At 48.4% G+C, this 16,408-nt stretch overlaps 2 protein-coding genes across 2 annotated transcripts in view; both read right to left on the minus strand.

The window, feature by feature from the left end:
• Positions 1 to 3,885: 3,885 nt before the first annotated feature.
• FDX2 (ferredoxin 2) lies at positions 3,886 to 9,664 on the minus strand. Its single transcript, XM_056850498.1, has 5 exons — positions 9,565 to 9,664; positions 7,007 to 7,046; positions 6,159 to 6,265; positions 5,302 to 5,389; positions 3,886 to 4,058 (listed from the first exon to the last, which is right to left on the minus strand). Exons 1-5 carry the CDS (start codon positions 9,662 to 9,664, stop codon positions 3,902 to 3,904), a joined length of 492 nt encoding a protein of 163 aa, XP_056706476.1. The 3' UTR covers positions 3,886 to 3,901.
• A 5,623-nt stretch (positions 9,665 to 15,287) lies between these two features.
• RAVER1 (ribonucleoprotein, PTB binding 1) overlaps positions 15,288 to 16,408 on the minus strand; it is a 30,066-nt gene continuing 28,945 nt past the window's right edge. The window contains exon 13 of the mRNA XM_056867228.1: positions 15,288 to 15,383. Coding sequence (XP_056723206.1) covers positions 15,288 to 15,383 — 96 coding nt within the window. The remainder of the gene's footprint in view (positions 15,384 to 16,408) is intronic.

Raw genomic sequence — 16,408 nt, forward strand, 5'->3', positions numbered from 1 at the left:
GGCGCGCGCGGAGGGGCCCGGCCGGCCTCGCCCCTCCCCAGATATCCCGGGACGGCCGGGGAGCTTGATGGGTCGCACCTGCGAGGGCGGGGGAGGCGCACCTGTGGGGGAGGGGGGGAGGGAGACGCCAAGCTGCCCCACCAGAGGGCTTGCGAGGGTTCATTCATTTATACCCTACCTTTCTCCCCAGTGGGGACCCAAAGCATAGACTCGGAAGGGACCCCCCAGGGTCATCTAGTCCAACCCCCTGCACAATTCATAACTACCTCCCCCCCTCGGGTTGCCAGGTCCCTCTTCGCCAACAGCGGGAGGTTTTTTGGGCGGAGCCTAAAGAGAGTGGGGTTTAGGGAGAGGAGTCCAATGCCATAGAGTCCTACTGGCAAAGCCACCATTTTCTCCAGGGGAACTGATCTCCATCGGCTGGAGATCAATTGTAATCGCAGATCTCCAGCTAGTACCTGGAGATTGGCAATCCTCTAGTCCAACCCCCTGCACAAGGCAGGAAATTCACAACTACCTCCCCGCACACCCCCAGTGACCCCTACTCCATGCCCAGAATAGGGCCAAGGTGCCCTCCCTCTCACGATTTGCCTAAGGTCATAGCTGACAGGTGGCCATCCAGCCTCTGCTTAAAAACCTCCAAGGAAGGAGCGCTCACCGCCTCCTGAGGAAGCATGTTCCACCGAGGAACCGCTCTGTTAGAAAATTCTTCCTAATGTCTAGGATTTAATTTGGATTTAATTTCAACTCGTCGGTTCTGGTCCGACCTTCTGGGGCAACAGAAAACAACTCGGCACCATCCAAAGTAGCTTACATAATTCTACACCATTATCCTCACAACAACCCTGGAAGGTTGTCTTCCACTTCTTTCACCAATAGGGACCCAGAGCAGCTTACAGCGTTCTCCTCCAGTTTATCCTCACAAACTGGAGGTCAGGCTGTGAGGGTGTGACTGCCCCTAAGACACCCAGCAAACCTCCGTGGCAGGGAGGGGATTCGAACCTGGGTTTCCTAGATCTTAGCCCTGCGCACAAACTACTACACCACCTGAGTCTGATTATGATGAAGAAGAGTTGGTTTTTATCTACTTTCTCTACCACTTAAGGGAGAATCAAACTGGCTTACAATCGCCCTCCCCACAACAGACACCCTATGAGGTAGGTGAGGCTGAGAGAGCTGTGATTAGCCCAAGGTCACCCAGCTGGCTTCATGTGTAGGAGTGGGGAAACAAATCCAGTTCACCAGATTAGCCTCCGCCGTTCACGTGGAAGAGTGGGGGAATAAAACCCGGTTCTCCAAAGTCCACCGCTCCAAACCACCGCTCTTAACCACTACACCATACTGGCTCTCCGCTGGTTTTCCAGCTAAGCTGTCAAACAGCTACTTAGGGCTTTCCTTGGACTCTAACCAGTAGGTATGTAAGCCTGGGGACAGGATGGCTATACTTAGCTTGGGGCCAAGGAATTAATGGCTCAGTAGGGATATGGACTTTAAGAAAGGCAAGGCCACTTTAGTGGAGAGTAGTTCCAGCCAGTTGTGACCCAGCATTACTGAATGGAACCTCCATGCTCAGGGGTAGTCTACCTCTGATCAACCAGTTGCTGGGGGAAACCACAGAGGGTTATGGCCACCACCTGGTGAACTTACTGGAGGAGATGGATAAAATACATTCAATTCCTCTCATTCCTTCCAGTGTTTCCTTGTCGTCTTTTAGTGTTTCAATAAATAACTTACTTTGTTTCAGTTAAAGCGTCCTCCTTGGTGGTCCAGAGTTTGCCTGCAGAGATGATGGAAAGGCCTCATTTTGCCTGACTATGCTGTGACAGAAACCCCAAAACCTTAGTAGGGCAAGAGCAACACCGAGAGCATCTGGGATGTTGGATAACAGGCGTGTGCAAAAAATAAAAAAATAAAAAATCAGGAGAATTCAGATTTGGGTACCGGTATATTGGACTTGAAAATTTATTTATTATTTATTGCATTTATAGCCCACTCTCATTCCCAGCAAGCTGGGCTCAGAGCGGGTTACATTTGAAATGTTTGGGTTTCCTGAATATTCCCAAATCCCCATACTAATATGGGGTTTTTTTTGGGAGGGGGGGAATTCAGAAAAAAATGGCTCCATAATACCCTATGGAGAATCTTTCAGAGGGGGCTACTTTCAGCATAACGTCTGGTGACTCTCCTCTCAAGAACCCCCAAGTTTAATAAGGATTGGGTCAGGGGGTCCAATTTTATGGGCCCCCATTGTTTCCAATGGAGGAAAAGTGGGGCCCCATAAAATTGGACCCCCTGACCCAATCTTTATCAAACTTGGGGGGGGGGGTTTCTCATAAGGGGAAGGGAGAGGGATTTAAACTTTAAAATGTTCCTCGTGAGTGTGCTAAAGAGGGTTTTCCCCCCATTTAAAAGGGGTTTCTACTGCTGTGGCCGGCAATCCCGGAATAAAACTGATTTTTTTCCATCTCTTTCGAGATTGGGATTACTGGCTACAGTTTAAAAAGCCCTTTTTTCAGTTTGGTTTCACTGAATGCACCCCCCTAATGTACATTAGAACGAGCCATTCCCATCCATTCCACAATGGATCATCCTGCCAGACTTAATCCCTTTCTGGACAGAGGGCAATCTGGTTTGGGTCAGAGCACCCATTTGTCTTGGAAGTTCAGAGCCATCACCAGCTACTTGATTGAGGTAGGACTATATTTTATAAATCTCTGGTAACAGTAGCCTTTGACAACAGAGAAGGCATAGTTAAATGGTGGAACTCCCTGCCCCAGGATGTGGTGATGGCTGCCAACTTGGAAGGCTTGAAGAGGGGAGTGGACATGTTCATGGAAGAGAGGGCTATCCATGGCTCCTAGTCAACATGGATGCTAGTCATGATGCATACCTGTTCTCTCCAGTATCAGAGGAGCAGGCCTGTTATATTGGGTGCTGTGGAACACAGGCAGGACAATGCTGCTGCAGTTGTCTTGTTTGTGGGCGTCCTAGAGGCACCTGGTTGGCCCCTGTGTGAACAGACTGATGAACATGTCTAGAGCACCCACGTACCTGACCATACAACATAAGAGTACTCCTAAATCAGATCTACCCATTTAAAATTGAAAACAAAATCCAATTAAATGTTTTGCTCAGCCTCTTACTTAAAGGGAAGTATTCCCTTCAAAATAATAATAATAATTTAAAGTAGATCTCTTTCTCTCAAGAGATTCCTCCCCTATACCCACCAAACAGCACACAATGGGGGAAAAGACACAGCATTCTGTTTTTAACAATGTATTTAGTCGTAGTAGCAGAGGGTCCCAAGTGCTCGGCCTCCCATTTCTTATCTGGGAGGTACGAGTCACCACAGAAATGGACAGACATTCGAGGAATTTTCTGCAAACAGGAGACAAAAACGCAAAAAAAACCCAAAGTTTTTTAAACACCCCTTGTGCGACAGTGAGGGGAAAAACAGACGGGGTCCAGAAAGAATACAACCAAAGTCCTTGTGAAATAATAGCTCCAACTTTTCCCTGCAGACACCCACCACGTTTACCATGCCGTATCCCCTTATATCCAGGGCTTCTGCTGCTGCCCGTAGGTTTTCGGGGAGAGCCGATAGGCATGGGAGGTTCTCTTCCAGCATCGTTCTGGTGCCAGGAACGAGACTGCTTAGCCCAGCCGTGGCATAGGAGAGACACCGAGAGATTGGCAGATGTAGGAAGTGTGTCCCCGGCTCCACCCGGTGGTTCAGTAGTTCTTCCCTCAGCTTCATCTTCTTCACTCCCGGAGCGCCAAGGCATTTTTTGGTTTTCACCTGCTTCAGCCACACCTGCCCCGCTCTCTCTGAAGCCTCCTGAGATGACCCAGGTCGGCCCCCTCTGGAGAATGACCGGTCCAGCCCGTGTCTCCGGACCCCTCAGTGCGGCTTGGGGATGTGTCCGTCCACGTAAAAGTTCCTGGTGATTTTGGGGAGGGTGAACTCCGCTCCCTCCAGTTCTTTGCAGAGGACGATCTGGCAGCCCAGGCGGGAGTTCTCCTGGAGTAGGGGGGCCATGTCCAACATGTCCTCCTCCCTAGGAGAAGGGCAAGAACGTGACAGGAACCGGAGAAGTCCGGCCCTGCTATGAAGCTCTGCTGTTAGCCAACCAGCCCCACAAGAAACCAACAAACGTCTCCCCAACGTTGCATAAGGTGATCAATTTGTTAAGGCCACCAGAAGCTTCTACCAATGCATGTTGAAAGTGTTTCTAACCCTACAGCTTTCGTATGATTGAACTGTTAATTTGCTTTGACCAAGATGGCCCAGGCTAGCCTAGGGTTTTGATCCTTTTTGTCTCTCTTAATTTTTACTCAGGATAATGGTTGCTATTACTGTTGATCGCTTTCATTGAGGTTTTTTGTTTGTTTGTTACAGTAATACTAATACTAGTGAATGATTAAGTACTTTAAAGTTTGACTGTAAAATCTGCCAATTCTGTGCCGTGCTCAAAAGTGCAAGAAAAGGCTTCTCTGGAGCAGCAAACCCCTAATCCGTTTCTACAGCCTGGGGGAACACAGCCTCCCCAGACAAGGGGGACCAGTCCCCAAACTGTCTGGCTGTAGAAAATCTTCCTCCCAGATTGAAGAAGGTCATTGCTTCTGTGAGACCAACAAGATTTTGGGGGGGTATGAGCTTTCGAAAACCAAAGCTCCTTTCGTCCGATCCAAGTCAGAATGGACATCTGAATCCTTATATCCCACTCAGAAGGTGCGCATTGTACCTCTGCATCCTGAGTTCCTTCTTTGCATCACCCCTCTCACCTTCTGACTGGGAAATAAGGACTAAAGGATCTCCATTCCGACTTGCATCTGATGAAGGGAGATTTGACTCTTGAAAGCTCATACCCCGAAAACCTTGTTGATCTCTCAGGTGCTACTGGACTCTAGCTGTTCTAGAAGTATTAGTAGAAGAGGAGTTGGTTTTTATACCCTGCTTTTCTCTCCCTTCTTAAGGAATCCAAAAGCGGCTTACAATCACCTTCCTTTCTTCCCCCCACAACAGACACTTTGTGAGGTAGGTGGGGCTGAGAGAGTTCTGAGAAAACTGTGTTTGGACCAAGGTCACCCAGCAGGCTTCCTGTGGAGGAGTGAGAAAACCAACCCGGTTCACCAGATTAAAGTCTGCCGCTCATGTGGAGGAGTGGGGAATCGAACCTAGTTCTCCAGATCAGAGTCCACCGCTCTTATCCACTACACCACTCTGGTTTTGCAGTAGAACAGCACACTGACACAGCTACCCTCTGCCTCTGTGAGAAAAAGAGTGAAGGTGGACCCTACCGTTCATCCGGGGTGGGAAGCTTGTCCACAAAATCATGGCTCACATAGACATGACAGGTAGAGCAGGCCAGAGATGCCTCACAGGCTCCTGAAATAAGCAAGAGAGGAAGGCCGGCTAAACAAACCATCCGGATGCTCACAGTTTACATGCAGCTGCCTTATACCTAACCACAGTGGGTAGCCGTGTTAGTCTGTTTGCAGTAGTCAAAAAGGGCAAGAGTCCAGTAGCACCTTAAAGACTAACAAAAATATTTTCTGGTAGGGTATGAGCTTTCGTGAGCCACAGATCACTTCTTCAGATACCTGAAGATTCTTCAGTATCTGAAGAAGTGAGCTGTGGCTCACGAAAGCTCATACCCTACCAGAAAATATTTTTGTTAGTCTTTAAGGTGCTACTGGACTCTTGCCCTTTTTGACTTATACCTAACCAGACCCTCGGTCCATCAAAGTATTGTCTACTCAGACTGGCAGCGGCTCTCCAGGGTCTCAGGCTGAGGTCTTTCACATCACCTACTTGCCTAGTCCTTTTAACTGCAGGTGCCCGGGATTGAACCTGGGACCTTCTGAATGCCAAGCAGATGCTCTACTACTGAGCCACAGCCCCTCCCCTCCTCAGTGCACTTCCTGTTGTGCTGCCTGTAAAGCGGTTTACAATCACCTTCCCTTCCTCTCACCACAACAAACACCTTTTGAGGTAGGTGGGGCTGAGATGGTTTGGAGAGAACCGTGTCTAGCCTGAGGTCACCCAGCAGGCTTCATGTGAAAGAATGGGGGAATCGAACCCGGTTCTCCAGATTAGAGTCTGCCGCTCGTAACCACTATGCCACGCTGGCTCTCCTTCTGTTTTTGGGACATACCTTCCAGTTCGATGCTGTTCCTTTGAGCCAAGCGCAGAACATCATCTCCCACTCTGCCTTTTACGGGGATCCTCCGTCCGGATCGGTCTACAAACACCACGTTCACTCTGAGGCAGAAAAAGAAGGAGTCGGAATTATCAGAGAACACATTGTCCATCAATTGTCCAGCTAGATTCGAGCCCAATAGCAACTCAGAGACCAGCAAGATTTCCAGGGTATGAGCTTCAAGAAAGCTCCCTTTGCCAGATACAAATAGGAATGGAGATCCCTGATTCTTTAAATCAGTTAGATTTGAGTACAGCCGCAGCATGGAGACCAATAAGCTTTTCCGGGTATAAGCTTTCAAGAGTCAAAGATCCCTTCATTAGTAGGGTTGCCAGGTCCCTCTTCGCCACCGGCGGGAGGTGTGCCAAATGTTGCTTTGGCAGCAGCTGCCACCACAGCAAAAGGTATCTTCACTGTGTAGCTGAAGGTTATTCCAGAAGTCATTCGGAAGCCGACGCATACCTGCTTCGCATTTCTTAAGAGCCCTTTTAACGCGACTTTTTATATTTGCTCCGTCCCCACCTGGAAGCATCCACTCAAGAAAGCATGAAGAATCACAGCCACGGGTTAGCTATACAAATGACGATTGCTAATGGCTATGCAAATGAAGGAACGAAGGAGCCGGCGGGTGTGCAGGGGGTGGAGTGGAATTTGTCTGACTTTCTCCTCTTGCATCTGACTGTGAATAGGCGTCTTAAAGGTCAGATTTAAAAAAGGAGCTTTCAGCGAGCATCAAAATCGACCCTGCATAAATGGCCAAAGGATTGTTTGATCCCTTTAAAACTGTATTTTGTAATACTCACGGTTCTGCCATGCAGTTCTCATCTTCTGCCTGGTCGGTTACTGGGGGGAGAGGGGAGAGAAATATCACCACATCAGCATTCCTCCAGCTTGGGTACTCTAAGGACCTTGGCATCAACTACACAAGGGGTCCCCAACATGCTGCCCATGGGAGCCATGGCACTTGGTGAAACAAGCTGGAACGTGTCCAGAGGAGGGCAACAAAGATGGTGAGGGGTCTGAAAACCAGGTCCTATGAGGAAAGGTTGAAGGAGCTGGGTATGTTTACCCTGGAGAGGAGAAGACTGAGAGGGGACATGATAACCATCTTCAAGTACCTGAAGGGCTGTCATAGACAGGAGGGTGCCGAGTTGCTTTCCGTTGCCCCAGAAGGTCGGTCGGACCAGAACCAACGGGTTGAAATTAAATCAAAAGAGTTTCTGTCTAGACATTAGGAAGAATTTCTAACAGAGTGCTTCCTCAGTGGAACAGGCTTCCTTGGGAGGTGGTAGGCTCTCCTTCCCTGGAGGTTTTTAAGGTTAATGGAGTAGGGGTCACTGTCCCGCTATTACAACTGATGTCCAGCCGACAGAGATCAGTTCCCCTGGTTGCTTTGGAAGGTGGAGTCCATGGCATTATACCCCATTGAAGTCCTTCCCTTCCCCAAACCCCACCCTGCATAGGCCCCATCTTTGATTATAAATATATAAATGTTTAAGAGCGGTGGTTTGGAGCGGTGGACTCTAATCTGGAGAAACAGGTTCAACTCCCCACTCCTCCACATGAGCGGCAGACACTAATCTGGTGGACTGGGTTGGTTTCCTCACTCCTCCACATGAAGCCAGCTGGGTGACCTTGGGCTAGTCACAGCTCTCTCAGCCCCACCTACCGCACAGGGTATCTGTTGTGGGGAAGGGAAGGCAATTGTAAGCCAGTCTGATTCTCCCTTAAGTGGTAGAGAAAGTTTGCATATAAAAACCAACCCTTCTTCTTGAGAGCCAGCGTTGTATAGTGGTTAAGAGCACTGGTTTAGAGCGGTGGACTCTGGAGAACCGGGTTTGATTCCCCACTCCTCCACATGAGCAGCAGACGCTAATCTGGTGAACTTTGTTCACTTTGTGAACTTTGTTCACCAGTCACAGCTCTCTCAGCCCCACCTACCTCACAGGGTGTCTGTTGTGGGGAGGGGAAGGGGATTGTAAGCCGGTCTGAGTCTCCCTTAAGTGGAAGAGGAAGTCGGCATCTAAAAACCAACTCTTCTTCTTCTAAATAAATGTGACCAAAGGACAGTTTTCATGACTTTTACGTTTGAAGTTGTGATCGGGCTGGATAGGTTTCTAAATCCCAGGTAGTAAGAGTTCAGCATTTGTAAACAATACTACGTTTTAGTTTAAGGGAGAAATAAATGACCTTGCGGAAGAGAAGAACAGCTCAGCTTGTAGCCTCAAGGTCACCTCTTCTGACATTTAAGAACCAGAAACCTTTGCAAGTTTAAGAAGTATTTCTTATTCTACTGCCTTCGTGGGCCATGCCGCCAATAAAGCAGGCACCCTTTGCTCCTGGCAGAAAACTTTCATACAGAAATAAGTTAAGTTAGGCTTGCCAACCCCCAGGTTGTGGCTGGAGATCTGCTATTATATCTGATCTCCCGACGACAGAGAGCAGTTCCCCTTGGAAAAAAGGCCTGCTTCGAAAGGACCCTATGGCATTATACCCCACTGAAGTCCCTCCCCTCCCCAAACCCCTTCCTCCTCTGGCTCCACCCCCAAAATCTCCAGGTATTTCACCACCCGGAGCTGGCAACCCTAAGTGAAGTGCAGAAAAGGGGTGGGGGAAGAGTCAGGAAGAGAGTCAAAGACTTGCAAGTAGGGTTGCCACTGTGTGAACAGGCTGCTGGACTTGATGGGCCTTGGTCTGATCGAGCAGGGCCTTTCTTATGTTCTTATGTTCAGGTCCCTCTTTGCCACTGGCGGGAGGATTTTAGGGTGCAGCCTGAGGAGGGTGGGGTTTGGGGAGGGGAGGGACTTCAATGCTACAGAGTCCAATGGCCAAAGCGGCCCTTTTCTCCAGGGGAACTGATCTCTATCAGCTGGAGGTCAGTTGTAATAGCAGGAGATCTCCAGCTAGTACCTGGAGGTTGGTAACCTAGAGCTGGCAACCCTAACTCTACCAGGTTGAGATTAAAAGAGAGCCCCGGGCTCCCTGGAGGAGCGGCCTGGAGACCTCCCGGAATTACAGCTGATCTCCCGATGAGCTGGCAACTGGAGGTTGGCAACCCTAGCCCAAGATCACCCAGCTGGCTTCAAGTGTAGGGGTGGGGAATCAAACCCGGCTCTCCGGATCAGAGTCCGCCGCTCCAAAAGGAAAGGAGAAATGGCCAGAAAAACTGGGGGGTGTGTGTGTGGGGGGGGGGTTTCAAAGCGAGTGGGAGATCCCACACTCACTCCCCCCCCCCCACTGTTAGGTTTGCACCCCCGAGGGAGTGGGAGGCCCACCCTGGACCCCCCCCCCGGGCAAAACAGGCCCTCCCCCTGCCCTAGATCTTCTAGCCCCCCCCCGCCGGCCCCCCCCCCCGGCTCACCAGCAGTGCGGAAGCGGCGCCGGGCCGGGCCGGAGCTCAGCAGGAGCCGCCTGGCGGCGCCCAGCACAGCCCCGCGCGGGGCCGCCCAGGAGGCCGCCATGACAGGCGCCACGTGACCGCAGGGCGAGTGGGCGGGGCCCCGGTGGGCCGCGGCTGTTGCCCGGGAGACCGAGCCCCCGAGGAGGGAGGAGGGAGGGGGAAGGGGCTTCAGGGCCCGTCCCCTTTGCCCCCTACAACCTCCCTGCGAGGTGGTAGGGGAGAATATGCATACAGATATGTGTGTGTGCGTGTATGGCATTTTCAGTTCCCAATATGATCTAGATTGTATGTGTGTGTATATGTGTGTGTATACACACACAATATTGCTGAATCTAGATCATATTGGGAATTGAATATATATATATATATATATATATATATATATATATATATATATATATATATTCAATTCCCAATCTCAATCATATTGGGAACTGAAAATGGCATACATACATTTATGCAATCATTCATATATATATATATATGATTGCATAAATGTATGTATGCCATTTTCAGTTCCCAATATGATTGAGATTGTGTGTGTGTGTGTGTGTGTGTGTGTGTGTATAGATACATACACAATAATGCTGAATCTAGATCATATTGGGAATTGAATATATATATATATATATATATATATATATATATATATATATATATATATATATATATATATATATATATATATATATTCAATTCCCAATCTCAATCATATTGGGAACTGAAAATGGCATACATACATTTATGCAATCATTCATATATATATATATATATGATTGCATAAATGTATGTATGCCATTTTCAGTTCCCAATATGATTGAGATTGTGTGTGTGTGTGTGTGTGTGTGTGTGTATAGATACATACACAATAATGCTGAATCTAGATCATATTGGGAATTGAATATATATATATATATGATTGCATAAATGTATGTATGCCATTTTCAGTTCCCAATATGATTGAGATTGTGTGTGTGTGTGTGTGTGTGTGTATAGATACATACACAATAATGCTGAATCTAGATCATATTGGGAATTGAATATATATATATATATATATATATATATATATATATATATATATATATATATATGATTGCATAAATGTATGTATGCCATTTTCAGTTCCCAATATGATTGAGATTGTGTGTGTGTGTGTGTATAGATACATACACAATAATGCTGAATCTAGATCATATTGGGAATTGAAAATATGCAAATATATATATATATATATATATATATATATATAGATATATATATATATATAGCATAATTGCATAATTATGCAATCTTAAATACGCAATAATACTGAATCTAGATCATATTGGGAATTGAAAATGGGCCCAGAGCATGCCATGCTGAGAGTAGGGTAGGGTTGCCAGCTCTGGGTTGGGAAATACCTGGAGCTTTTGGAGGGTGGAGACTGAAGAGAGCAGGGTTTGCGGAGGGGAGGGACTTCAATGCCACGGAGTCCAATGGCCAAAGCGGCCAGGCGAACTGATCTCTATCAGATGGAGATCGGTTGTAATAGTGGGAGATCCCCAGCTAGTACCTGGAGGTTGGCAACCCTCGCATGCACTCACCCTTTGCTCCCTCCTGAAAACCAACAGCAGTCCAGGAAACACACAGCTGGGTCAACGGTTATCATGATCCCACAAGGAATCAGTCTGACCTTCTGTCTCCTACCCTCGAACCCGCCCTTTTGGTTGATCCTCCTGTGCATGAACAGAGGGTCAAACATAACATGCAGCTGATACTCGCTAGGAGGCTAGCTAGGGCCCCAATTCCCAAGAACATTTTCCAGCTGACCAAGAATATGATGCACGCAGTGCTCAGCCCCAGAACACCACATGGCCTGCTTTGTGGTGACCCCCAGCCAAACTCTCCTATAGCCCCCCCTTTCCTTGAGCTGATTTTGCACAGGGTGTAAATCTTGGCTATCATGTATGAAAGGGATATTGTAACAAAATTGTTTCCTACAGCTTCCTTTAGAGCAGCGGTTCCCAAACTGTGCTCCGTGGACTAACTATACCACTGTGCATAGTTCGTACTATCTGTTGCTGTAAGTAGGTTCCTACTGTGTAATTTTTGCTTTTGTTTAATGTGTCATGTTTACTGCTTACACTGTGCTTCACCTCTGGCTGGTTTCCAGAGTTCTAGGAGTCAAATCCTACTTCACTGTCTATTTCATGTCCCCACTCTGTTGATTGTGCGTCGTCTGCCTTGAGTCCCACTGAGAAAGGTGGACTACAAATAACGCGAACGAATAAACTTCTCCGCGAGCATCTGCTTCCGTCGCTCACCGACGGGCCTGAACTGGAACGCTTTTTATTTGAATATAAATAAACGTGGTGTAGTGGATAAGAGCAGTGGTTTGGAGCGATGGACTCTAATCTGGAGAACCGGGTTTGATTCCCCACTCCTCCACGTGGCAGACGCTGATCTGGTGAACCAGGTTGGTTCCCCCACTACTCCACGTGAAGCCACCTGGGTGACCTTGGGCTAGTCACAGTTCTCTCAGCCCCACCTACCTCACAGGGTGTCTGTTGTGGGGAGGGGAAGGTGATTGTAAGGCAGTTTGATTCTTCCTTAAGTGTTAGAGAAAGTTGCCATATAAAAACCAACTCTTCTTCCGCAAAAGAACGGACGCAGACAAGGTTTGATATAAATATAGCTTTACTTTGGAAAGTTGGAGTCCAGCTGTCGAGGGATTTCAACCCCTCGACAAATACAGCAAACCAGTCAGTATCTACAATAGAAATATCTGCAGCATGTTTATAAAACAGAACAGTATTGCCTCTAAGCAGAACTGAAAATCTCCCCCCCCCCCACCCCCGGAGAAGGTTACAGATCTGACAGACTCAAAAGAAACCCCAGGCAGGTTTCTGCCGCTGAAAATCAGCGATACGGTAAAATACGCCTTTCCTCTTGAACCTCAGCAGAACTAATGGATGCTGATCTATTTGCCTTTGTCCCGGGCCAATCCTGGGCCTAGCTCACATCAGGAACTGCCTGGGAGCAAAGGTGTGCTTTGTCCGTCTGTCCTCCCTCGCCCTGGTGAGGGGAGACACAAACCTGTCAAGAGGGGCTGGGAGCCACCGCCGCTTGCGGGGCAAAACCAGTTTCCGAATTTCAGTTCTACTAAAACGCTGGCAACAGCTCCCAAGCTGACGTGACCCGAAAGGCCCAGAGAGGACTTTCCTGTCGCCATGAGAGATGCAAAAATCAATACACGAAATTCTAAGTCACTCTAGGAAAAGTGATGGTGAAAGATTGTCTCAGCCGTGGAGGTCGGGCCTGACGTACCTCAGACCTCGGGCCCTGCATTAAAGACAGTTGTCAAACTAAGGAGGAAAAAACATTCACTCAGGAAAAAAAATAAAATTATTTGCACCCAAAGGAGGAATTGGTCTGGAACGAAACAGCCATGATCTAGGAGGGCAGAAACTTATTTTAAACACACACACACGCGCACACACACGGATTATCCAACCAAATGAAGTTTACATGGAAACTTACCAAGATCTTACACTTCTAAACTATTTCTTTTTTAAAAAAAAAACTACTAGCATTAAAAATTAAAAAGGGGCAGTTTACAAATCGTTGATTACCAAAAATAAGGGGAAGGAAAGGATTTTTAAGCGTTAAAATGAAGGAAACTCAGATCGTGGGGAAGCAGCTAGATCAGCGCCCCCCACCCCACCAAGCGCCGAATGCCTTGCAGGGGCTAAGTGCTGCAGAGGGCTGACGGATCCGAGGCCCTTCTAGGGCTGCTTCCTCTTAGCAGCTCTCTCTGTCACTACAACTTCGAGGCAACGGCTGAATCGAGGTACATTCCCGTGCCGGAAGCAGCCTTGGGAGCCCATCTCCTTAGAAGGCCGCGGCCTAGCTCGAGGGGACACACGAATCTCGGTGACCGCGAGCGGAATCTCGCACGGGAAGGAGGCCGAGTCAGGGGGAGGCCTCAAGGTTCACTTTGGTCCCACTGATGGACGGGCCGGCGGGACTTTGTGTGTCGTTTGCGGAGGGTCACTGCGGCTCGGGCGCCTAGCCTAGGAAGAGAGGCGTTTGCTCCCCGGAAAGGCACTGTCCTCCGGGAGTTTATCGGGCTCACTTCCAAAACCAGTAGGCACTTGTATCTGTCCCCGAGTCCAGAAGCCAAGTCCTTCTCAAACATGCTTTTAAAAAAAACATGATCTAAAGCAACACATTTAAAAAACAACCCACATTTGTACAAAATTTACACATTTGGGTTGGGATGGAGGGAAAAGGAGATTCGAGTGCTTCAGGAGCAAACAAGCGATTAAAATATCCTCTTCCGCTTCAGGTAGGAATCTGCGTAGTGGCCTCCCAGGCCCTGGGAATGCTGGCCGACGTAGCTGCCTTCTGGGCTGGGTTCCGGGGAAGGGAGCAGGTGGGAAAAGGCACGCTTCTGGCCACCAACAGGAGTCTGCAAAGACACAACCGAGGAAAGAGGAAGAGAGGCGGCATTAAGGGGCTGGCAGCAAGATGCGGAAAGCAACAGGGGGTGCCATCACCTACCAAGCACCTTCGCTATAGCACAGGGGGTCCCCAACGCCCATGGGGCCTGCTGACAACTTTTCTGGTTCCTGCCAAGTGAACACATGAAGCTGCCTTATACTGAATCAGACCCTCGGTCCATCAAAGTCAGTATTGTCTACTCAGACCAGCAGCGGCTCTCCAGGGTCTCAGGCAGAGGTCTTTCCCATCACCTACTTGCCTGGTCCCTTTAACTGGAGATGCTGGGGACTGAAACTGGGGCCTTCTGCATGCCAAGCAGATGCTCTACCACTGAGCCATGGCCCCTACCTATGGCTCTCCAGGGTCTCATGCGGAGGCCTTTCATATCACCTACTTCCCTGGTTCCTTTAACTGGAGATGCCGGGGATTGAACCTGGGACCTTCTGCGTGCCAGGCAGATGCTCTGCCACTGAACCATAGTGCTGCCCCATTATATATATAGAACTATTATAATCTATAGATTATATATTTAATCATATATGAACTATGGATTAAAAATTATAGGTTAAAATGCACGAGGCATATAATGCATGAAGCTGCCTTATACTGAATCAGACCATTTGGGTCCATCAAAATCAGTATTGTCTACTCAGACCAGCAGTGGCTCTTCAGGGTCTCAGGTAGAGAGGTCTTTCCCATCACCTACCTGCCTGGTCCCTTTAACTGGAGATGCCGGGGATTCAACCTGGGGCCTTCTGCATGCCAAGCAGATGCTCTACCACTAAGCCACAGTGTTCAAGCTGTGAATTCCATTACTTAACTAAGTGCTGCGTACAAAGTACTTCCTCCCCAAGTGCTTTTAGAAAGTGGATGGGGCTTTTTGCCCAGCGAGGCTTTGATGAGCTGTGCAGATTTTTTTTAAACGTGGTTTTTTTGGCAGCAGCTGCCGCCACACACAGCTTCACTAAAGGTTAAGCTGTGGCAGCCATTTTTTATGCTGGCCCCGCCTCCCGCAGCAGCCATTCTGTGGCTGTGCCCAACACCCTGAAATCACAAAATCACACAAAGTTGGAAGAGATCACAAGGGCGATCCAGTCCAACCCCCTGCCAGGCAGGATCCCACAATACCAAATCAGGGCTGTGTCAGGACTCCAAAGGCACCCGCAGGCTCAAAAAAAAAAGGTTGGGGGGGGCGGGGCCTAGCATCTCACCTTTGTGTGGGTGCCGTGCGAGTGACCGTTTGGTCCGAGTCCCAGCAGACTGTCTCCCGTGCCCACAGGGGGCATCCCGACCGCCTGGGAGAGGAGGCAAGGGCAGAGTCAGTATCACGTTCAACTGCAAGTCTTCTCAGAAACGCAAACTGCTACACAGATCACAGGCAAGGCCTTAAACCTGAAGGGCTGAAGTCTAACCTGAAGGACCGCCTTCTCCCCTATGTTCCTGCCTGGGATTAAGATCACAGCGAGAGGCCCTCCTGACTGCCCCACCAATCAAAGAAGATCGTCTGGTGAGCACATAAGACAGGGCCTTTTCAGTGGCCACCCCACGACTATGTAACAACCTCCGGCCCTTCACTTTCCATCTTTAGGAGGCAGCCGAAGACTGCTTTATTTAGGGCTGCATTTAATTAAAGCCAACCTAAATTGCGATTTTAAAATTTTTGGTTTTGTGTATTCTATTTTAGGTGTTTTATTAATACTGTTAAGCTGCCTTGAGCTCCAAAAGAAGAGCGTCTAATAATTGTTTTAAATAAATAAATAAACCATCTCCAGACTGTGCTGGGGGCAGAACCACGCCAACCAGTTAGCATTTTCTATTAAGAAGAAGGTGGACTTCCGCAAGGGCAGCTGAGCGAAGCACCCGTCTCCCCGGGGGCTCCCGGAGGGTGAACCAAGAAACGTCTTAAATAGGGGTGTCAACACACCCCTCCCAATTCCTAAATAGTGGAACGGGTATCAGGAAATGTCCTGCAGCCGATGAAGACCGGTTTGACTCCTGAACTCTGAGTTTTATGACTTCGGAGATTCAGTAGTAGTCCCGCCAGCTTGAGGGGTAATAAATCGCCGCAGACGTCTCTTTGGAATTTAGGCTTTGCTCTCCCCTATCTATTACCATCTAGCAACTATACAGAAGCAAGAACACCTACTCTTCTAAAATCTAAGTTTAAAAGAACTCCTTTGTTTTACCTGGATTTGGAAGTCCCAGGAGACTGCTAAATACATCAGTCGAATCCGTATCTCCCCACTCAATGTTTAAATGACTCTTTAAAAACAAGAAAAGATCTGATAACCCGGCAGGGATCTTATCAATTTGATCAGTG

This window comes from Euleptes europaea, chromosome 1, assembly GCF_029931775.1.
Source record: "Euleptes europaea isolate rEulEur1 chromosome 1, rEulEur1.hap1, whole genome shotgun sequence".
Taxonomy (NCBI): Eukaryota; Metazoa; Chordata; class Lepidosauria; order Squamata; family Sphaerodactylidae; genus Euleptes; species Euleptes europaea.